General features: G+C 55.1%; 1 protein-coding gene across 1 annotated transcript; it reads left to right on the top strand.

Annotated features, from left to right (window-relative positions):
• The first annotated feature begins 969 nt into the window (after positions 1 to 969).
• On the top strand, positions 970 to 21,997 carry atm (ATM serine/threonine kinase). Its single transcript, XM_047036650.1, has 53 exons — positions 970 to 1,105; positions 1,184 to 1,285; positions 1,462 to 1,696; positions 1,853 to 1,984; positions 2,195 to 2,320; positions 2,416 to 2,505; positions 2,634 to 2,835; positions 2,992 to 3,185; positions 3,404 to 3,486; positions 3,620 to 3,775; positions 3,886 to 3,961; positions 4,070 to 4,200; positions 4,307 to 4,424; positions 4,601 to 4,771; positions 5,196 to 5,371; positions 5,593 to 5,836; positions 6,152 to 6,270; positions 6,539 to 6,665; positions 7,107 to 7,306; positions 7,480 to 7,657; positions 7,839 to 7,997; positions 8,267 to 8,399; positions 8,599 to 8,694; positions 9,347 to 9,518; positions 9,891 to 10,032; positions 10,176 to 10,355; positions 10,467 to 10,644; positions 10,841 to 10,949; positions 11,043 to 11,201; positions 11,310 to 11,418; positions 11,550 to 11,638; positions 11,874 to 11,976; positions 13,765 to 13,913; positions 14,032 to 14,136; positions 14,341 to 14,460; positions 14,687 to 14,921; positions 15,271 to 15,444; positions 15,595 to 15,714; positions 15,915 to 16,135; positions 16,887 to 17,094; positions 17,531 to 17,656; positions 17,912 to 18,052; positions 18,379 to 18,517; positions 18,949 to 19,031; positions 19,207 to 19,347; positions 19,901 to 20,017; positions 20,189 to 20,338; positions 20,472 to 20,637; positions 20,787 to 20,873; positions 21,037 to 21,151; positions 21,307 to 21,370; positions 21,452 to 21,597; positions 21,784 to 21,997. Exons 2-53 carry the CDS (start codon positions 1,251 to 1,253, stop codon positions 21,965 to 21,967), a joined length of 7,413 nt encoding a protein of 2,470 aa, XP_046892606.1. The 5' UTR covers positions 970 to 1,105; positions 1,184 to 1,250; the 3' UTR covers positions 21,968 to 21,997.
• Positions 21,998 to 22,504: the final 507 nt, after the last annotated feature.

Raw genomic sequence — 22,504 nt, 5'->3', positions numbered from 1 at the left:
CCATTGTACCGAATTTTGTTGCAGTTCCACCAGAGTTCCACTGGGAGTGATCGCGGTCGAGTGCAAAATCAATGGGAGTCTATGGAGCTAAACGGCTAAATTTGTCTCTTTCGCCTGATTGTCGTTGATAAATCTCAGATTTGATTATAGTTTTTGTAAAGTGGAAGTAACCAGAGCTTGCCGTCAAGCAGTAGCTCTGGTCGTACGATGTGTATGACGTCAATGCCATTTTCAAAGGCTTTTTAGAATAGAAAGGCGACTTTAAAAAAAATCTAACACCCAGTGGTGTGTATTTTTTTTGCCTCCCCTTTCGATTTCAGAATTCAAATTACCAGACAAAAAATGGAATCCTGAGAAAAGTGGATTTTGAGGGGTATAGCTCCATAGACCTCCATTCATTCTGCACTCGACCGTTAGCGCCCTCATATGGAACTTGAGTGGAACTGCAACCAGTTCAAAACCCGGAAGTTTCCCGAGAGTGGGAGTTCTCTCTTTATTATACATTCTCTGGTAAGACCTTTCTAGCTGGCCTTTGGTGTCGCAGACTCGAGATCTGATTGGCTATCGCATCTGACTCTCTCCGTTCACTTACAGCGCACGGGAGCCTGCTCTGTTGATTCTGAAGGCCTCAGGCAGATTCCATAGAACCTGACAACACAAGCTCGCTGAAATATGATTGGATAAAAACTACCATAATATACAACACTTTCAGCAGCTCAACCAAGTGGATATAATATGACATGGAGAACAGACTATGGAGAGTTGTTAGTTTGTTTTGTTATTTATGTCAGTGTATTTATTGAATGACATTAATATGGGGGGAAATGATGAAGAGAAAATATATAACCGCAACATTTTCTTATAATTATATTTACATATGTACTTTTCTGAGTATGTTTAGGCCAGCAGAGAAGGCCTTGCTGCCCCCCCCCCCCTCCCCCCCCAGTAAATGCTTTGGATAAATGCATCTGCTAAAAGACTACACAGGCACATAGGTCAGGACTACTGCACCTCTTGCGGATCGACAGCAACTCAAGTCTGTCCGGAAGACGGATGGACGGATGCCGATAGACGAGACGTAGATCAGTGTTGGAAGTCTTTCATGGTGCAGTCCTATTCATTGACTAGTACGATCGGTGCTTCCCTGGCGTGGTTCATGATGGCTGTTTGGTTCTCTGTGCAGGGATCTTCCTCCCAACCTGGTGCCCAGGATCCTGGTGGCGTTGACCCTGAAGGACACGCGAGCTGGCATGAGGTTCCTCTCCGGAGCTCCACAGACTGAGTGGTGGGAGGAATCACATCTCGTTTCTATTTCAGGCCCTTCTCCTCTCGTTTGAAATGTGTTTCGTGAAATGTGTTTCGTCGTGTTTTTGTCCTCGCCATCGTCGAAACGACATAGCGGGTTTCGTCGAATCGAAAAGCGTAGTGCGTTTTCTGAGTGTTGTCTCCCCCTCTACAAAGTGCCTCGACCTGCTACCGAGTGTCACCCGGGGCCGATGCCACCCTGAGGGAGGTCGAGGGCCTTTACCTGCAGTTCACCTTCAACGACGTGACCCCTGAGCTCACGGCCCCCGTGCAGGGCGGGGCGGCGGGCCCAGCCGAGGCCCAGCTCACCGTGGTCGCCGGCCTCAAAGACCAGATGGAGAAGGCGCTGCTGGCTGTGGCCGACAATCTGCTCAACTGCTTCTCCCCGGATGTGAGCTTTCTGTGTGTGTGTGTGTGTCAGTTAGTCAGTTAGTCAGTCAGTCAGTCAGTCAGTCAGTCAGCAGTCTCTGGTCTGGTTTGTAACTCCCTCATCTCCCCCCTCCCTCACCCCCCGCCCTCCTCCCCACACACACACACACACACACAGTCTCTGACCACCCCCCCAGAGTGCGTCCTCCGCTGCTGTGCCCTGCTGACCGGGCTCCTGGCCGGGTACGTCACCACCGGGCTCCTGAGCGAGGAAGACGCCTGCCATTCCCAACTCTTCCTCAAAGCCAAGGTGACCTTCTCTCGTCTCTCATTGAACACTCAGACTCCCCCGAGAGGTCTCCCAGACCGTCTTGTTTGTTTTTTTTCTCAAGCAAATAACTTGAGTACATGCCACACACTCACACACCTGTCAGTCTACGACTCCTCTTAAATATGTGACCGGATGACGGGTATACGGTTCGAATCCACGGGTGTGTGTTGTGTTGTCTCGCGTCGGCAGTCGCTGGCCCAGGACTTCAGCGAGTACGTGTCGACCGTCAAGGTGAAGATGGCGGAGGACGGCACCATGGCGACGCTCAGGTCCATCATGAGGCTGTGCACCGCGTGCGTCAGCCGCGGCGGCACGGTAAGAGCGTCGTCATCATTATCTTCGTCCTATGTGACAGGCATGTTTGGTCGACTTCGACACGGGCGCCTTTCCTCCACGTCTGTCTTCCTCAGAACAAGATGAGCGCCGTCGCTTCCGGCCTGTTCCTGAAGATTCTCTCGGCCAGACTCCTGAGCGAGCTCGCCGAAATCTGCAAACTCTTGGTACACGGCAGACCCCCCCCCGTACTCTTCCCGCACGTCACATGATTCCCCGGTGTTGCCCGTCTCGAATAACCTGCTCTTTTCCCCTCTGGTAAATCTCCTCTTCACGTGGTTGCCGTGGCTCCCAGCTGCTCAGCCAGGGGAAGGCAGGCGGCGGGGCGGCGGTGGAGGAGGAGCAGGGCGAGGAGGACTGGACCGGGAGCCGCACCCAGCAGGCCCCCGAGGCGGGGGACATCGACCTGTTTGACGACGGGGACGGAGCCCACGCCAGCGCCCGGCCCCCCCTCCGCTCCGGCGGGGACTCCTCCCAAGACGGGCAGAGTGGACCGGGTGAGGGGGGGGGGAGGTCCGGCCCGGTGGGCGGCATCTGTCGATTTAGCGTTGCTTTTCGATCCCCACCGGGTCAGCGGAGGGGTCTGTTTGTTTTGACTACGTGGGCGGGGTTGGGTTGAAGATGTCGTCAGCATGTCCTCTCCCTTCCCGCAGGAGCCAAGAGCCCGCTGGCGGAGGAGGGGCTGCGGGCGCAGGACTGGGCACTCCTGGACACGCTGGAGACGCTGGCAGCGTGTTCCTCGGCCGCCCCCAGCCACGGCCTCGCTTTCAAGCCGGCCGAGGTGCGACACAGGCTGCTGCTGCTGGTGGAGCACGTCGACTTCACCAAGCCGCTCCACCTCCGCATGGTGAGGGGGGGGGGTTGCGGGGGGCTGAGGGGGTCACGGGGGGCTTAGGGGGTGGGGTGGGGCTGTTATTGGTGCCCCGCTGCAAGCCGTTTCCAAGCAGGAAGCGATGGTTTCCGATGAGCACAAACTGGGAGCCAACGTCCCAGTTCGTGAGCAGTAGCTTGACTTGGTCTCGGGTCGAACTCTGTCCTTGTCTTTTTTGCCGTCGTCTCTCCCAGTACCTGGTCCTGCTCACGAAGCTGCCCTCTGAAGACGCGTCTTTGCCTCCCGAGGAGTTTGACTCTCTGCTCAGACCGCTGGCGTGAGAAGCAACTTCCTCTCTTACTCCTCACAGAATAATATCCCTGCTCAGCTCAATCATGACTGGGGGGAGTCCTTTGGGAAGGATTGAGGGGGTGGGGGGTTCCCGCTAACGGCTGTGCTGTGCCGCGCAGGGACCTGTGTTCGCTGTACCGTCAAGACCAGGAGGTGTGTGCCGCCGTGCTGCTGGGCCTGCTGCCCTCCATCAGGAGCCTGGGCCGCAGCCAGGACTCGGCCCAGGACATGAGGCACGTCCAGGGGAGTCTGCTGCAAGTGCTGTCCGGGTTCTGGTGAGGGCGCCGCTTCCGGGACTCCCCCCGATAAACGAGTGTCGCGGGGTATGACGTTTTTGTGCGAACGGGGGGGAGGGATTTGAACTTTGACCTTTTCGACCTTTCAGCATCCTAGGCAGGACGGGGAAGTGCACGGCGACGGTGAGGGCCGCGCTGGTCCGCTGTCTGCTGGCGTTGCTGGAGGTGAGTTTTGAAGACCGTCGGGCTTAAGAGGCCACCCCCCTCCCCCATCCGTAGCACACTGCCGATAGGACGACGCACTCCATGGCCGTCCCCCTCTCTGCCCATCAGGTGGACCCCGGCGGCGAGTGGGCGGCGCTGACTCTTCGGGAGGAGGAGCTGGCCGTGTCTGACCTCCTGCCCTGCAGCCTGGCGGACTCTCACCACCACGTCCGCATGCTGGCCGCCACGTCCGTGGACAGGTGCGTGCGCGCTTCCGGCTGCGTCGTCGCGAGAGTGTCCGCGCTGTTTGCCGCCTCCTGAGTTGACCCCCCTGTGTCGGCCGCTCTTCCGTCTGTCCTCGTTCAGGCTGTTTTTGGAGATGACGCCGGGCGTCTCGGGGAAGAGGAAGATGCTCCCTCTGCGACGACAGCAGGCGGCGTTCGAGAACGTTTACCTGAAGGCCCAGGAGGGAATGAGAGCCCAGGTACAGGTCGCGACTCTCAGCTCTGGCTGTCGGGCGGGCGGTCGTCCGCGCCTCTCCGACTCCCGCCGTGTTCCCCGCCGCGTGCCGACGCTAACGCGTCTCGCGCGCGGATCTCAGAACGAGTCGTGGGGAGGAAAACAATCGTATTTTGTTTGTGCGTTTGTGTGCGTGTGTAGAGGGGCAGCTCGACGGAGGAGCAGGGAGACGAGACGGTCAACGGCCACGCGGCTCTGCTGAGGAGCCTGTCCGTGGTGCTGCGCTGCAGCCCCGTGTGTGAGAAGCAGGCCCTCTTCGCCCTGTTCCAGTCCTACAAGGAGAACCACGTAGAGGAGCGGCTCATCAAGAAGGTGCTCCATGTTCTCACTCGTCTGGTCACCGTTCCATCGCAGTTCCACCTTTGTCAGGGCGTCGGGTCTGCTACCGCAGAGAGACCGATGGCAATAAGTCGTAGTTTCAGACGCTAAAGATAGGTGGCCAACGAAGAATTCTGTGACATGATTATATGAGTCAGGTGGCTGAGCGGTTAGGGAATCGGGCTAGTAATCTGAAGGTCGCCAGTTCGATTCCCGGCCGAGCCAAACGACGTTGTCTACTTCACCCTACTTGCCTCGGGGGAATGTCCCTGTACTTACTTTAAGTCGCTCTGGATAAGAGCGTCTGTTAAATGACTGAACGTAAATGTAAATATGACCTAGCCCTTAAGGACCTCCAAGTTTAAACAGCGTCGATCCTCTGAAAGTGAGCGTGTCCGCTCCCCTGTTCTGTCGCCAGGTGTTGGGCGGGGTGTCGAGGGCGCTGGGCTACAGGACTGTGGACGGCTTCGTTTCCTCCCACCTGGACTTCCTGGTGGCCAAGTGGCTGGGCCAGAGGCAGAAGGACACCCGCTACACGCTGGAGTCCTTCCCCTACGCCCTCCTCAACCACGCCAGCCTCACCCACTTCTACAGGTCAGCGCTCGACCCGACCTCACGGGGTCATTTCAGTTGAGAACGCGGGCTCGTTAGAAATGCCATATTGGATGACGTTGGCTCTTTCATTAAAGATATCGTTGTGTCATCATTGTAAAAATGCTCACACCACTCTCCACCTCCCTCCTACCAGACTGTCATCTCACCGACGATATAATCGTTTTTTCCTTCTTTTTCCTCGCGTGCCATGTCGCTCCCAGCTGCTCCTACCAGGTTCTGATCCCCCACCTGGTGTTCCTGGACGACTTTGAGCAGGTCCGCTCCATCGGGGAGCGCCTGGGGAAGGACTGGAAGGGCCTGCTGGCCGACTGCTTCCCCAGGATCGTGGTCAACATCCTGCCCTACTTCGCCCTGTCCAGCCAGGACGCCCAGGTGGCCCAGCGGCGAGAGAAGGCCCACCGGGTCTACGACCTGCTGAAAGACGCCAACTGTCTGGGCAAACAGGTGAGGGATGTTAGCACTCAGGTAGGTGCTACATAGCACGGGGTGCTAGCGAAGGGGGTGGGTGCTACGGTAGAATGGCGGGTGGATGCTAGCGCAAGGTGGATGCTAGCAATGGTGTTGGCTGCTAGCATGTAGCAAATCCTTCGCTACATGCTAACTTAATGCTAAGTTACCTACAGAGAGTTAGCTTGAATTGGTTGGCAGATGTGCTGTAAAGTAGCAGTCTAGTATCTGTCTCTCGTACAATTTTGAAATTCGAACATTATCGTTTGCCAGCTATATCCACGTTTTGAAATATTCGTTCACGTCCCACAGCAAATCGACAGCCTGATTCACAGTAACCTGGCCGACATCGTGGTGGAGCTGTTGATGACTCTGTATGAAGGAGCGGGCACTGAGGGAGAGCCCTCGGGAGAGCTCAGATCCTTTATAGGGTAACGCTCAAATCCAACACAGCCAACGTTCACAGTAAGGGGGGGCAGGAAAGAGCCCCGGACCCCCTTAAGACTTAATAAGACACCACCGCAAGAGAGCAAAATGAAGTTCTAACTTTGTTAGTGTTAACCGCCAGTCTACTTTTCTCCTCGTTGGCCATGCCTGTCACCTGTCCCCACAGAGTGTAACACCCTGCGTTAAATGCCATAAGGTCATATCAGCCTACCATGTCACATTTAGCAAGCGCCGTTCCATTTCCTTCCTCAGGGAACTGGACCCGGCCCCAAACCCGCCCTATTTCAGCTCCTACGTCATCAAAGCCACGCTGGACTACCTCAGCAAGTGTCACAGCACCAACCACAAGTCCCTGGTGGCCATCTTGTCCAAGACCCCGGTAAGTAGCTTGACGCGCCCAGTCGAGTCCAAGATTCCCTAATCTGGCTCCAATTGAGTCCAATTGAAACCGTTACCGTATTGGTTGTGCAGCACGTATCAGATTGTGCCCGTCGCTCGTTTATCCCGTGGCGCATTGGTTCTCTTTTGGGTGTGGGAGCTGAAGACATTTACATTTACATGTAGTCCTTTAGCAGATGCTCTTATCCAGAGCGACTTATACTAAGTACAGGGACATTCTCCCCGAGGCAAGTAGGGCAAAGTGCCTAGCCCAAGGACACAACGTCATTTGGCACGGCCGGGAATCTAACCAACAACCTTCTGATTAGTAGCCCGACTCCCTAACCGCTCAGCCATCTGACCCCAAAAGTCTGTTTGGAATATTGAATTGTAATGATTCTAATTGGACAAGCCCGGTCACAGTGTGTGAACTCTGTTGTAGATCTCCATCCAGCGTATCTTGCTGGCAGTGTGTGAGAGGGCGGCGGACACCACCAACCCCTACGAGCGCCACCGCATCCTGCTGATGTACCACCTGTTCGTCAGCCTGCTGCTCCGCGAGGTCCGCGACGGCCTGGGCGGAGCCTGGGCCTTCGTGCTGCGCGACATCACCTACACGCTCATACACCACATTAACGGCAGGTGGGAGCAGGGTGGAACACACACACACACACATCCCCATCTTGCCTTCCCCCCTGAACACAAACTCTCTGCTCTGGGTCACAGTGCTCCGACACATCCCCGCGCCGCGCTATCGTCGTGGTTTTCCAGCCGGGGTGTCCCCAATAGCTGTCCCCCTGTCTGTCCCCCCCCAGGCCTGCCCAGCTGGAGGAGGTGTCCAGACGCACCTTCTCCTTGTGCTGCCAGCTGCTGGCCTCCGTGTGCCGCACGGCCGTCCAGTTCTGCGACGACGCGCTGGAGAGCCACCTGCAGGTCATCGTGGGCACGCTGACCGCCCAGGTGACGGAGCGGGACCCTGCCGTCTCCCAGCAGGTAGGAAGGGGCACCACGCGGGAACCTTCGCGGAGCCCAACGCGGAGGAGTTTCGTCTCGTCTTCCTTTTTTGGTCGTTTTCCCGTCTCGATTCCTTTTTTTTCGCCCTCCTCCTCCATGGCTGCAGTCCCTTTTTGTCACTCTTTCTCTTCGCCCGTATCTGTCTGTCGCTCCGCGTCAGGTGCTCGGCCTGTTGAAGTTCCTGGTCGTGGAGAGTCGGGACAAGTTGAAGAGCGCCATCCAGAGGTTGGAGCCCTTCCCCGACCGGCCCGAGTTCAGAGAGCTGAGGGGGGGCCAGCGCACACTCAAATACAGCGCCGGGAACTTCACCCTCCGACAGGTGGACACACACACACACACTCACACGCACACACACACACACACTTACACTCAAAACAGTACATATCCTCTCTCCACGTGACCAAACACCGAAACAAAAAATATTTCAACTTTTGGACACTTATGTTTGAGCCTCTGTCGAAAAGTCAATGATCTACTCCTATGGGGATGGACAATTAAGTAAAAATGTATCTCTTTTTTAATTGAATTTGAATTGAATTCCTCCTTTTTAATTTCCCCACAATCCTCTTTGTCTTTTCTCCCTCACAGGAGATAGTCCACTTCCTGTCTGTGGCCTCCTGTGATTCGCTGCCTCTCACCCGACTGGAGGGGCTGAAGGACCTGAGCCGACAGCTGCGCACCAACAAGGCCCACGTCGCAGAGCTGCTTCGGGAGTGCCACGGTACGGACGCTGACCCCCCGGGATTCATCACGGGATTACGCCCGCTCTCGACCGCCATCGAAGATGCATATTACCCATATTACCATAAACGGACAACAATGTTGAGATGCGAACTTACCAAGTGCCCCGCGTTCTATTTAGAGTGTTTTGTGTGTGTGTGTGTTGAGGTGAAATGACGTGTTGCCTTGTCCCCTCCCAGCGGAGCCAGCAGACAGTGTGTTGGTGCAGCTGGTCCTCAACCTGCTGCAGCTGTGCAAGCTGGCATCCAACCATCCAGGAGGAGCCGACATCCTAGGTGAGCGGCTCACGGGGTCAGCTGGACCTCACCCTCAGCACACACGGGTCAGCCGGCCCTCACCCTCAGCACACACGGGGTCAGCTAGACCTCACCCTCAGCACACACGGGTCAGCTGGACCTCACCCTCAGCACACACGGGGTCAGCTGGACCTCACCCTCAGCACACACGGGTCAGTTGGACCTCACCCTCAGCACACACGGGTCAGCCGGCCCTCACCCTCAGCACACACGGGTCAGCTGGACCTCACCCTCACCACACACGGGTCAGTTGGACCTCACCCTCAGCACACACGGGTCAGCCGGCCCTCACCCTCAGCACACACGGGTCAGTTGGACCTCACCCTCAGCACACATGGGTCAGTTGGACCTCACCCTCAGCACACACGGGGTCAGCTGGACCTCACCCTCAGCACACACGGGGTCAGCCGGACCTCACCCTCAGCACACACGGGTCAGCCGGCCCTTACCCTCAGCACACACGGGTCAGTTGGACCTCACCCTCAGCACACATGGGTCAGTTGGACCTCACCCTCAGCACACACGGGGTCAGCTGGACCTCACCTTCAGCACACACGGGGTCAGCTGGATGAAACACCCCCATTCTCCTTTCTCTGATTGTGTGTGCGTGTGTGTGTGTGTGTGTGTGCAGAGGCTGCAGGCAGCTGCCTGGGGGAGCTGGGCCCCGTCGATCTGTCCACCATCGCCCTCCTCCAGGCCAGAGATCCTCTCCACACCAGGGCTGCCTCGCTCTTCTCCTCCGTGGAGCCCCGGAACCTGTTCATCATCCTCAACTGCATGAACAACGCTCTCACACACCACAGGTAAACACACACCTCCGTCCCAAATAAACTGCCCCGCTAAACGGGACATCACGGGAGGTCAATACATGTTCCGATCGTTAAATAATACTCAAATGACTGTACTGTCCAGTAGCCATGCAGACTTTCAGCCACCACACCGCCACTTAGTGGACTCCCACGGGAGGTTTTTAATTCTTTATGAGACGATTATTTAGTTAAGTAAAGTGTGACAGGAAAGACAGGGAGAGCGATAGGTACAGACAAGGGCCAGATTCGAACCCAGGCCGCGGCGATGAGACCTCAGCCTACATGCCCCGCGCACTCATCCCGCCAGCTAGCCGGGCGCCCGCAGGAACACGTAACCAATGTGCGGGTCGTGTTGTGGCTCGTCAGTATCCAGGTGAGGAAGGCGGCGGCTCAGTGTGTCAAGAACATCCTGGCCACGCGGTCTGGGGCTGACTTCTGGGACCTGCACAAAGACCACCGTGACCCCATGCTGACCCACCTTAACCCCTTCAGATCCGCCAAGAAGAAGGTGGGTGTGGAGTGTGTGTGTCCTGTGTGTGTGTGTCCTGTGTGTGTCCTGTGTGTGTGTGTGTCCTGTGTGCGTGTGTACTGTGTGTGTGTCCTGTGTGTGTGTGTGTTTGAGGGCCTGAACGGACGTGTTCTCCTCCCTAGCAGCCGGAAGCTCTGCCTGCCGAGACCAGCTCGGATGCCCGGGACCAGCTGGAGAGCCAGGAGCTGTGGGTGCCCCAGGCCGGGGGCGACAAGGCCTGGCTCAGGACCCTGTGCTCCACCCTGCTGGACAGCGGGGGAGTGAGGAGCGAGGCCCTGCTGCTCTCTCGGCCCCTGTGTCTGGTGAGGCTGTGGCTCTTAGGATGTTCATGTTGATATGCTGGAGTATGGATGTGTGTACGCACACACACACTTTTTAAGCCCCGGTTCTGTGCCCTCCTCCCGTGCTGCCAGGTGAGGACAGACTTCTGCCAGCGGGCTCTGCCCCTCATCATCCACGACATCCTGCGGGGCGACGCGCAGGGCTCCTGGAGGACGCTGCTGTCCTCCCGCATCCAGGACTTCTTCACCCACTGCTCCCGCCACGCCCAGGCCGCCAGCCGCCCCGCCACCCCGCTCCCCCCCGACTCAGGTGGGTCCCCAGCTGTGCTCAGAGGTCTGGGGGGGGGCCCGCGTTTCATGATCTGGATGGTTTCATCTAGACCCTCCATGGCGCCGTCCGAGCTTGAAACGTGCTTTTAATTCCCCTGACTTTCATCCCACTAGCAGTGAGTCCGCCAGTATTTTAGATCTGGATCTCATTTGGCGTTGTTTGTGTTTTTTAACAGGGGAAACGGACGTTGGCGTCCAGGGCTCCCTGGACAAGGCCTCCCTGCGTACGATGTTGTCTGTCGTCGACTATCTAAGACAGCAGCAGAGGCCAATAGCCGGGGACGGGTTTGTGCAAAATCCATTTCTCGAGTGTCTGGGTACTGGACGTGCGCTGTTTCTCTGCAGATCCTTATCCAAGTGTGTTTGTGGTCGTGTCAGGGACTTGTGTGGGACGGTGTGCGATTCCAACTTCTGGTTGGAGCTGAACTACCTGGAGGTGGCCAGGGCGGCCCAGGCCTGCTCCGCCCACTTCACCGCCCTGCTCTACGCCGAGGTCTACGTCGACAAGATCCAGTCGGACATGGAGGAGAGCCGCCGGTACTCATGGGAAATGGAGTTTGTTTTTTCATGGACCCCTTTCGGAACACATTTACATTTGACCTCTCCCCCTCCCTCTCCCCCCACCCCCGTTTCCCGTCGACACAGGGCCCAGGCGAGAGCGTCTCGCAGGCTGGCGTTTGACGACGGCAGCCAGAACGTCACGCTCTCCAGTCTGATGGAGAAGAGCCTGGAGGACACCGGCATCAGTCTGCAGGTGACGGCGCTCCGCCAAGTCCCCACCCTCCCCCACCCCCGCCTCACCCCACCCTCCCCCGCCCCCCACCCTCGGCCTGTCCCGGCAGCCCTCCCTCCCCCTCACAGCCGCTCGCTCTGACCCGTGTGTAGGACCTGCTGATCGAGGTGTACCGCAGCATCGGAGAGCCAGACAGTCTGTACGGCTGTGGAGGAGGGAAGATGACCAGCCCTCTGACCAGGTAAACCCCCCCCCCCCACCCCCTCCCCACCACCCTTCTGACTGACCTTCCAGCGCTGGCTAGGATTGGTTTGTTGGTTCATTCATCTAATCGAATCAGTGTAAAAGTCATGTGTCTTTCTGACTATCTCTAGCCCGTATGAACTTGACATCCCATAGATAGGAAGCATCCATCGTGCTAGTCCTACAGTGTACCCAGACAGTACCAGGTCATGTGCCGTGTGCCACGTCCTCAGGATCAGGACGTACGAGCACGAGGCGTCGTGGGGGAAGGCTCTGACCTCGTACGACCTCCACGCCAACCTCCCCGAGGTCACGCGGCAAGTGGGCATCGTGGAGGTACGGTACACATCTTACCTCGCCCAAACCCCTACGCACTGTGGTTTACATACAGTGCCCTCCAAAAGTATTGGAACAGTGAGGCGAATTCCTTTATTTTTGCTGTAGACTGAAAACATTTGGGCTTGACATCAAATAATGAACGTGAGACCAGAGATCAACGTTTCAGCTTTTATTTCCAGGTATTTACATCAGGATCTGATGCACAACTAAGAAAATATCACATTTTGTTTGAATCCACCCATTTGTCATGTGATCAAAAGTATTGGAACAGATATACTTAAAACATATTTAAGTGAATAAGACTTAATATTTAGTTGCAAATCCTTTGCTTTCAATAACTGCAGCAAGTCTGTGACCCATTGACGTCACCAAACTTTTGCATTCTTCCTTTTTGATGCTTTCCCAGGCTTTCACTGCAGCCTCTTTCAGTTGTTGTTTGTTTTGTGGGGTTCCTCCCTTCAGTCTCCTCTTAAGCAGGTAAAATGCATGCTCTATAGGGTTTAAGTCTGGAGATTGACTTGGCCAGTCTAATACCTTCCATTTCTTGCCCCTGATGAACTCCTTTGTTGTTTTGGCAGTGTGTTTTGGGTCGTTATCTTGCTGCATGATGAAGGCTCTGCCAATCAGTTTGGTTGCATCTTTCCTTAAATTGGCAGACAAAATGTTTCTGTAGACTTCCGAGTTCATTTTGCTGCTGCCATCATGTGTTACATCCTCAATGAAGATTAATGAGCCCGTCCCAGAAGAAGCCATGCAAGCCCAAGCCATGACATTACCTCCACCGTGTTTCACAGATGAGCTTGTGTGTTTGGGATCATGAGCAGTTCCTTTCTTTCTCCAAACTTTAGCCTTTCCATCACTTTGGTAAAAGTTAATCTTTGTCTCATCAGTCCATAAAACTTTGTCCCAGAATTTTTGAGGTTCATCTCTGTACTTTTTGGCAAATTCCAGCCTGGCCTTCCTATTCTTCTTGCTAATGAGTGGTTTGCATCTTCTGGTGTAGCCCTTGTACTTTTGTTCATGAAGTCTTCTGCGAACAGTAGATAGTGATACCTTCACTCCTGCCATCTGGAGGTTGTTGCTGATCTCACTAACAGTTGTTTTAGGGTCTTTCTTTACAGCTCTCACAATGTTTCTGTCATCAACTGCTGATGTTTTCCTTGGTCTACCTGTTCGACGTCTGTTACTTAGTACACCAGTAGTTTTCTTCTTCTTCAGGACATTCCAAATGGTTGTACTGGCTATGGCCAATGTTTCTGCAATGGCTCTGATTGATTTTCCATCTTCTCTAAGACTCACAATTGCTTGTTTTTCACCCAAAGACAGCGCTCTGGTTTTCATGTTGTTTTCACCTCTGAATACAGTCTGCATAGACAAAACCTATCTTACCCAATCTGAACCTGAGTGTAGACATTCAGTGGTATTTATTGATTGAATAATGTATGTAATAGGACACACCTGGGCAACAAAACACACCTGTCAGTCACATGTTCCAATACTTTTGCTCACGTGACAAATGGGTGGGTTCGAACAAAAAGGTGATATTTTCTAATTTGTGCATCAGATCCTGATGTAAATACCTGGAAATAAAAGCTGAAACGTTGATCTCTGGTTTCACATTCATCGTTTGATGTCAAGCCCAAATGTTTTCAGTCTACAGCAAAAATAAAGGAATTGGCCTCACTGTTCCAATACTTTTGGAGGGCACTGTACACTACGGTGTATGTACCCTATCGTTTGGAACCCAAAGCTTTTTCTCTCTGTCTCTTCCTATTGGGCGGTCAGGCTCTGCAGAACTTTGGCCTGAGCGGCGTCCTAGCGACTTACCTGCGGGGGCTGGAGAGCGAGGGGGTGGAGTGGGGGGCGGAGCTGCGGGAGCTCAGGTTCCAGGCGGCCTGGAGGAACATGCAGTGGGACTGTGACCTATCAGAGAGGTCAGGGGGAGGGGCTTCATTTCACTTCGTCCACTCGTCTGTCAAGGAATGGGCCTTTGTTGTTGTTGTGCTTTTCCCCAGATTTGACATCATATTCATGCCTACTTTTTTGTCACAGCTCCGAAAAATGCAAGCCAGGCTTCAACGAGTCTGTGTACTGTACCCTGCAAGCTCTGAGAGACAAAGAGTTCTCGACTTTTGACCAGACCCTGAAATATGCGAGGTAAATAAGATGGAATATTTGCACAACGCCTTACTCAACAACCTCCAGTACACAAGCCACTGCACAAGTAAAAGAAAGTTGACCGGGTTTGTGTGTGTCTGTCTGTGTGTGGGTGTGTGTGCGTGTGTGGTCTGTGTGTGTGTGTCTGTGTGTGTGTTCTTGTGTGTGTGTCTGTGTGTGTGTGTGTGTGGTATGTGTTCCCAGGGGTGTGGAGGTGGAGGAGCTGTGCAGAGGCAGCCTGGAGGCCGTGTCTTCGCTCTACCCAGCGCTCTGCAACCTGCAGAGGATCAGCGAGCTGGACGGCCTCCGACAGCTGTTCTCCAGGTGCTCGTCCTGTTCCCCGTCTCTCCCTTCGTCCTCTGCACTGTCATTGGACACACATGCCTACCCTGTACACACGTATTCAGCCTGCAACAAGCAATTGCATAACTGTTTTTGTTATATATTTTTTATGTTTGCGTTCTACACCCGCGTCCAGCGCGCTGTGTGACGTAGACAGTGGTGGAGTGTGTAACTGGGTGCGTGTGTGTGGGCTGGCCTCCCCTGATAGGCCCGTCACAGACGCAGGGCTGACCGAGGTGTGGAGCCAATGGCAACAGCATTCCAAGCTCCTATTGGACAGTGACTTCAGCCTGGTGGAGCCCATCCTGGCCCTGCGCTCCGTCGCCCTGGAGACCCTGAGAGCTCGGCAGGGAGACCCCGACACCAAGAAGTACCTCAGCCTCGTCCTCACAGACCACCTCATGGATGTCTGTCAGCTGGCCCGCACAGCCGGGAACACGCAGGTGTGTGTGTGTGGCTGTGTGTGTGTGACTGTGTGTGTGTGTGACTGCCGTAAGTAGCCGGCGTTCTTCATGTTCAGTATCACTAAATGGTATCAACCATGCGGTTAGGGAATGGGGCTAGTAATCGGAAGGTCGCCGGTTCGATTCCCGGCCGTGCCCAATGACGTTGTGTCCTTGGGCAAGGCACTTCACCCTACTTGCCTCGGGGGGGGGGGGGGGGGGGGGAAATGTCCCTGTACTTACTGTAAGTCGCTCTGGATAACAGCGTCTGCTAAATGACCAAAAAAATGAAAATGTAAGGTAACAACTCATGTTAATGACTAATGAGTGCACGCGGGAACCCTCCCAGCTGGCGGAGAGGGCGGTGTTCCAGATGCGGCAGCGCGGCGGCGGGGGGGCGGGGGCGGGGGCGGCGGCGGCGTCCCGCTGGCAGCTGGAGGAGGCGCAGGTGTTCTGGGTGAAGGGAGAGCAGGGTCTGGCCCTGGACCTGCTCCGAGGGATGATCCACAACCTGAAGGGACAGGTCGGACACACGCGCACACGCGCATGCACGCACGCCCCATGCCCCGTCACCTTCCCATAGGCGTCTCACCCTGCAGGGTACAAGCCTGTGTTCTGCCTCTTCCCAGTGTCTCACCCTGCAGGGTACAAGCCTGTGTTCTGCCCTCCGCAGGTGGACTTCAACCCCGCTCTGGTGCCCGTCTTCTCTGAGGGCCTCAGGCTGTGCGGCACCTGGCTGGCCGAGACGTGTCTGGAGAGCCCCGGAGTCGTCCTGGAACAGTACCTGGAGAAGGTGCCCCGCCCCTCGGCCCGCTCTGCGCCACACAACACCGTCTGACTGGCTGAACATGGGAGCGCTTTAGCGGCGCTGGCGCCTGTTGAAAGAACGACCCAAAGGGGGACCGTTTGGCGTGCGTTCCGCTCATGGTGTGTGTCTGTTTGTTGTGTGTGTGTGTGTTCTTGTGTGTGTGTTCTGGTGTGTGCGGCGCCCAGGCGGTCGAGGTGATGGAGGAGCAGGCCGTGGAGGGCCCCGCGGGGCCCCTGCAGAGCCAGAGGACCCGGGCCTTCCTGTCCCTGGCCCGCTTCTCCGACGCCCAGTACCAGAGCATGGACAACTACATGAAGTCGTCCGAGTTTGAGACCAAACAGGCGCTGCTGGACAAGGCCAAGCAGGAGGTGGGCCTGATAAGGGAGTGCAAGGTCGGCATCAACAGGTCAGAGGAGGAGGCTGGGCGCGGCGGGCCGGAGGGAGGAGGGTTTTTTTTGTGTGGGCTTTGGGGTGGGGGTGGGGGATGTATGTGTGCGCTGAGGTGTGCGTGCGTGTGAGCCAGCCAAATTGAGTTTGTGTCTGTGTGTGTTTATCCCACGTGCGCTGGGTTGATTGAGTGCTTGATTGCCGATTGATTGATTGGAGATTGGTGGTGAGCTTGTTTGGTTTCTATTTATAGTGAGCGGCCCCATTATTGTCCGTTCAAACTCGCCAACGTTCCAGAACCCTCTATCGTCCGCGACAGGTTCTTCCGTTCATTTTTTAAAGGAGATATGCAGCCGCAACGAAAGGAAGTCTCTCATTGATATGGACACACCTTCATTTCCTGCGCACCAAATTACAGCTTCTTACTTTGAGATTTGAGTATGTAAATGCGCTCTTAGGAAAATAACGTCTCTAGGCGTATCCTTATTGGATTTTAAAACCGGAATGTTATAATATAGGTGTGTATCTATATGTTAAAGTACCATGCTGTAACATAACGTTTTTAATTTGTATCGTATCAAGATTTCTAACGAGCGTCGCGAGCTTGGTGGACGATAATGGGACCGCTAACGCTACCCATTCATTGAAATGTCTTTTCAAGCATTCTTTTTTTAAAATCCAGTTTCGTTGTAGGCCTTGTTTTTATGTGAAGCATATTGTCCGCCTTGTGTAGGAAATGCGCAAATAAAGTGCCTCCCCCCCCCCCTCAGGTACACGGTGAAGGTGCAGCGGGAGCTGGAGCTGGATGAGAAGGCTCTCTCCAGCCTGCAGGCGGACCGGCGGCGCTTCCTGTGCAAGGCCGTGGAGAACTACATCCTGTGCCTGGAGCAGGGGCTGGAGCAGCAGGCCTGGGTGTTCCGCCTGGCCTCCCTCTGGCTGGAGAACGGCCACGTCAAGGAGGTCAACGACAAGATGAGGGTGAGGAGACCAGGGGGGAGGAGGAGGAGAGGGAGGAGCGGGAGGGGGAGAGGGAGGAGGAGGAGGAGAGGGAGGAGGAGGAGAGGGAGGAGGAGTGGGAGGGGGGGAGGGGGGGGTGGAGGAGGAGGGGGAGACAGGAGGAGAGGGAGGAGGGGGAGAGGGAGGAGGAGGGGGAGACAGGGAGGGGGCTGTAAGACAGAGGAGAATGAGAGGGGGCGGAGTGGGACACAGGGAAAAGGGTGAGAGGGAGACGAGGGGGTGGTTGAGTCAAGGGGGGGGGGGGGTGGAGGGGGCGACGGGGGAGGTTATATAAAGAAAGAAAAAGGAAAACAAACGTCCCAGTCATTTATTTTAAGATCAGACTTGACACGGCTTGATGCCTAGCTCCATGCCCTGGTTGTTTGTGTTTGCCCCCCCCCCCCCCCCCCCCCCCCAGGCGGGCATTAAGAGGATCCCCTCCTACAAGTTCCTGCCCCTCATGTACCAGCTGGCGGCCAGGATGGGCACCAAAATGTCGGCCGGCGGGGCAGAAGATGTGGGCTTCCACGAGGTGCTAAACCAGGTAGCCAAGCACGTGTGCAGGAGCTACTAGGAACGAGTTGTGTCCCTTTAGTAAAACGGTTAGCTTCATCCGTCAGATAGTCTAATATTCCTCAGGCACATGGTACCATGTTGCTGAAAATTCGAAACCTACCATACCTTCCTACCGACCTGTCGTACCGACCACCCGACTTGGATACAGCCCAAAGGCCCCCACACTTCAGGGAGTTTCCTTTTGGTCCGAGGGTAGATGTTTCAGCTCCTCCTTGTCCTCCAGCTGATGTGCCGGTCGTCTCTGGAGCACCCTCACCACACCCTCTTCATCATCCTGGCCCTGGTCAACGCCAACATGGACGACAGCTTCTCCAGTGGCCGCCTGTCCAAGACCGCCTCGCGCCAGCCTTCCCAGCTAGACATGGTATACACACACACACACACTCACACACTCTCAACACGCACTCTCAACACACAGGCAAATATTCACACCCCTGCTCTCATAGCCTCTTCTGAGGGGGCAGTCTACCCTTCTTGTGTATTTCTGGTTCTTCTGTATACAACTGGAAAGGAAGTAGGAACTGGGTCTAGAACAGCACAGGAAGTAGGAACTGGGTCTAGAACAGCATAGGAAGTAGGAACTGGAAGTGTAGGGCACACAGAGTTTGAACTGGTAGCAAGATTCCTCCTTCGCTGAGAGACTTGGTATGTGTTACCATGCCATGTCGTTTTTTTGCTTTTGTCCTCCAGGAGCGGTCGGAGGTGGCCAAGAAGATCATCAACGAGATCAGGAAGAGGAAAGCTCCGATGATCCGAGGCATCGAGCTCCTGTGTGACGCCTACATCACTCTGGCCTACATGGACGCCAGTCGCCACAAGGCCGAGAAGAGTGAGGAGGCGCTAGGCTAGGCTAAGCTAGGCTAGGCTAGGCTAGGCTAAACTAGGCTAGGCTAAACTAGGCTAGGCTAAACTAGGCTAGGCTAGGTTAGGTTAGGCTAGACTAGGCTAGGCTACTCTGCTGTAGCCTGGGCTCCATGACACCATGCCACACTATGATACTTGAACTATGACACAACGCTATGCTACGCTACATTGCACTACGTAGAAACACTTAAAAACCCTCAATCAGCATACAGACTACCCACACGGTTTCGTGCTTTGGTAGAGCATCCCATTGCTATGCTGCCGTATATGTAACCCGTAAAATAAGACAACATGAACATCTAAGCGGGCGTGTTTCTGTGACTATATGACTGTATATATGCTAACAGACAGACTCCCAATATGCTTAGTCATGGTTCCGCTGTCATTCCGTGACAGAGGCCATCCCGATCCCTGCTGACCAGCCCATCATGAAGATCAAGGACCTGGATGATGTCGTCATTCCCACCATGGAGATCAGGGTATAGAAGGGGCCATCCCATAATGCCTTCTCAACGGGGCCACTGATCTAGAATCGAAACAGAATGTTTACGTTAAACGCGCCGTGCGTCTCTAATGTCTCACCAGCCCGGGCTGGTGTTTTTGAGCGACACGTGCGCGTCTTGATCCTCGTGTTCATTGGTTGTCTTCATCCAGGTGGATCCCTCCGGTAACTATGACGACCTGGTGACCGTCCGGTCATTTATGCCCCACTACCGCCTGGCCGGAGGGGTCAACCTGCCCAAGATCATCGACTGTGTGGGTTCGGATGGGAAGAGCAGACGACAACTGGTCAAGGTGTGTGTGTGTGTGTGTGTGTGTGGGTGGGTGTGTGCGTGCCTGCTTCATTCAAAACATCTCCCTTCCATCTCCATACCAAACCAATGATTCGAAGTTCTGTTCAATGAGAGTTATTTTCCATGTTGGTTTCGGAGCTAATGATTAATCCGGGCTTTGTGCAACAACAAAAAGGTTCAAACACTTTGTTTGATTTGTTCCTGGTAACATTCCTGTGGGAACGTTTACGTTTCTGTGCCTGAGTACGTGTCACTACCAAGCTGGTCATTCATCATCACATCAAGGGAGCCCTGTTCTTCAGCTCTAATCCTCTCCATTCGAAATGAAAGGGTGCGATTACATTTTAACAGGGAATCAACTGGGCTTGTTTTTTTTTTTGTGTCCTCCGAAGTTTCATTTCTCTTGGTTTTCAAGCACAGTATCATCGGTCAAAATAAATGCATCTATTTATATGTTGTAAAGTGTTTCAAAGAGCAAAGTGTTCAAATCTGAATGACACAACATCGAGAACGTATGCTCTCCTCGTGTGACCTTTGTCCTCTGGGTGGTTCAGGGTCAGGATGACCTTCGCCAGGATGCCGTCATGCAGCAGGTGTTCCACATGTGCTCCACTCTGCTGCAGCGCAACACCGAGACACGCAAGAGGAAGCTCAACATCCGGCGCTACAAGGTCACACACACACTCACACACACACACCAGACTCAAGACAACGATTCTGTGCGTGGGGACATACGGTCGGTTTGTGCACGAACAATGAGAGGGGATTGGACTCTGACCTTTTTTGTCTTTCGATCTCTGTTTCTCTTCCCCTCGCTCTCTCCTCTCTCCTCCCCCTCCCAGGTGGTGCCCTTCTCTCAGAGGAGCGGGGTTCTGGAGTGGTGCTCGGGCACCGTGCCCATCGGAGAGTTCCTGGTGGACACCCAGAGAGGCGCCCACAAGCGCTTCCGGCCCCAGGACTGGACCAGCATGGCCTGTCGCAGGAAGATGATGGTGAGCCACCCTCGTCACCACCCTCCCCAGTAGAACCAACCCCCGGCGCGACGCGTCGAAACGCGCACGTGTCGAGCCGCACGCCCACGGAGCGTTTTTCTCTGAGCTGTCCCGTCTGCGTGTGGTTTCCCAGGATGCTCAGCGGCAGGGCTTCGAGGAGAAGGTCCAGGCCTTCAGCGAGGTGTGTGCGAACTTCCGGCCGGTCTTCAGGTTCTTCTGCATGGAGCGCTTCCTGGATCCTGCCGTGTGGCTGGAGAAACGACTAGCCTACACCCGCAGTGTGGCCACCTCCTCCATTGGTACACACACACACACACACACACATAGTCCTGCATCTTAACATACCCTTCACGGATCGTCACAAACCCACCCCGATTAAACAACATGTAGTTAGACCTGGCACTATCACAAGTCGCAAAGAAATGATTGTGTGTGTGTGTCTCTTCAGTGGGCTACATTGTGGGCCTGGGGGATAGACACATCCAGAACATTCTGATCGATGAACAGACGGCGGAGCTGGTCCATATAGACCTGGGTAAGGACTGCTCAACAGGGTGTCGGGATAAACGTGTGTGTTTTTTGTTCACTTTGGAACGGGACATTATGGATTGTCACAGGTCATTTCTGCCTCGACCCATACATCTAACCGTTTCTATCTATCTGTCGTTCTTTGTCTCTCTCTGTCTCTACCTCGGCAGGGGTTGCTTTTGAGCAGGGCAAGATTCTTCCCACTCCTGAGACCGTCCCCTTCAGACTGTCCCGGGACATTGTGGACGGCATGGGCATCACCGGGGTGGAGGGCGTCTTCAGGAGGTGAGACGCCACGCTCCGGGAGCGCGCCGACGTTTCAAATCGCTCGACGGTGGTCCGAGTCAAGTCTGCTGGCACCGTGGCTGTTTTGGACCGTGACGGTGAGGAGCGAGGGTGGGGGAGATCGAGCCGTTGACTCTTGCTTTCCCTGTGCTCAGATGCTGCGAGAAGACCATGGAGGTCATGAGAGGTTCTCAGGAGGCCTTGCTGACTATTGTGGAGGTAGCGACCCGCACACACACACAAACACACGCACGCGCCGTCGTCCACAGACGCACTCACACTGGGCTTGCGTGCGGGCAGGTGCTGCTGTACGACCCCCTGTTCGACTGGACCATGAACCCCCTGAAGGCGTTCTACCTGCAGCAGCACGAGGAGCAGGCGGAGCTCAACGCCACGCTCAACGCCTCCCTGGAAGGGGACGAGCCGGACGCCCAGCGCAAGGCCAGGTACCCCCCCTCCCCGTCCTCCCCCTCCCCGGTCACCGGTGGGCGCTCCTTCGCCGGTTTGAATTAGTGTCGGGTTTAAGCCCCCTCGTTTGACGAACGCTCGATTCGCGTTAACCGCTCCCCCTTGTTCTTTGTCTCCCTCGGTCTCTCCGGAACCCCCCCTCCTCCACCACCACGGCTGTTTAGCTGCGACAGCCAGAGCTTCAACAAGGTGGCGGAGCGCGTCCTGCTGCGCCTGCAGGAGAAGCTGAAGGGGGTGGAGGAGGGGGCGGTGCTGAGCGTGGGGGGTCAGGTCAACCTGCTCATCCAGCAGGCCTTGGACCCCAACAACCTCAGCCGCCTCTTCCCCGGCTGGCAGGCCTGGGTGTAGGGTCCCCAGAGGGGGGGGGGGGGGGGGGCTGGAGGGCGTGGGGGATGGTGGAAAGGGTTTGGGGGGCGGAGGGAGGAGTAAGACGAGGGGTCTGTTTCAGTGGATTCACATCAACACGGCTTTGAATATGCAAAAGTCACCGAAGAGACTTTACTTTTAGGCTACGCAGTTTCATAACAAATGTGACCCGTCGTCATTCTATGCCATGACCTGTAGGGAATTAAGGATGTACTGTATTATTATGTCCTGACTTTCTGTGCTGGATTGGAACTCTAGTCCGAGGGATGCATGTGTTTGAACTTGACTGTACTAGGAGCATGATGCAATCAAATACTTACAATACTTACTACATTACATTGATGCATAACCAGACACACATTCACAGACTTTCTTATCTCATTTTGATATTGAATATTTTAGAATCCGTCTTTTGTTTTTGTTCATCATCATCTGTCACATGATAAACTGTAAGATATAAATATGATATGTACATAAAAATGATAAAACACATGGTTATGCCAAAGTCATGAATAACGT

Source organism: Hypomesus transpacificus, chromosome 15, assembly GCF_021917145.1.
Source record: "Hypomesus transpacificus isolate Combined female chromosome 15, fHypTra1, whole genome shotgun sequence".
NCBI classification, from domain to species: domain Eukaryota; kingdom Metazoa; phylum Chordata; class Actinopteri; order Osmeriformes; family Osmeridae; genus Hypomesus; species Hypomesus transpacificus.
The sequence above is the reverse complement of the archived record's forward strand: the minus strand, read 5'-3'. Positions and strand labels throughout refer to the sequence as shown.

Bases quoted from the DNA above. Each gene is read 5' to 3' on its own strand.
- atm (XM_047036650.1), top strand. From the start codon at position 1,251: ATGAGGTTCCTCTCCGGAGCTCCACAGACTGAGTG. The intron at 21,152-21,306 runs GTGAGACGCCAC...CCCTGTGCTCAG, and splicing joins GTGGAGGGCGTCTTCAGGAG to ATGCTGCGAGAAGACCATGG. The intron at 21,598-21,783 runs GTACCCCCCCTC...ACGGCTGTTTAG, and splicing joins GACGCCCAGCGCAAGGCCAG to CTGCGACAGCCAGAGCTTCA.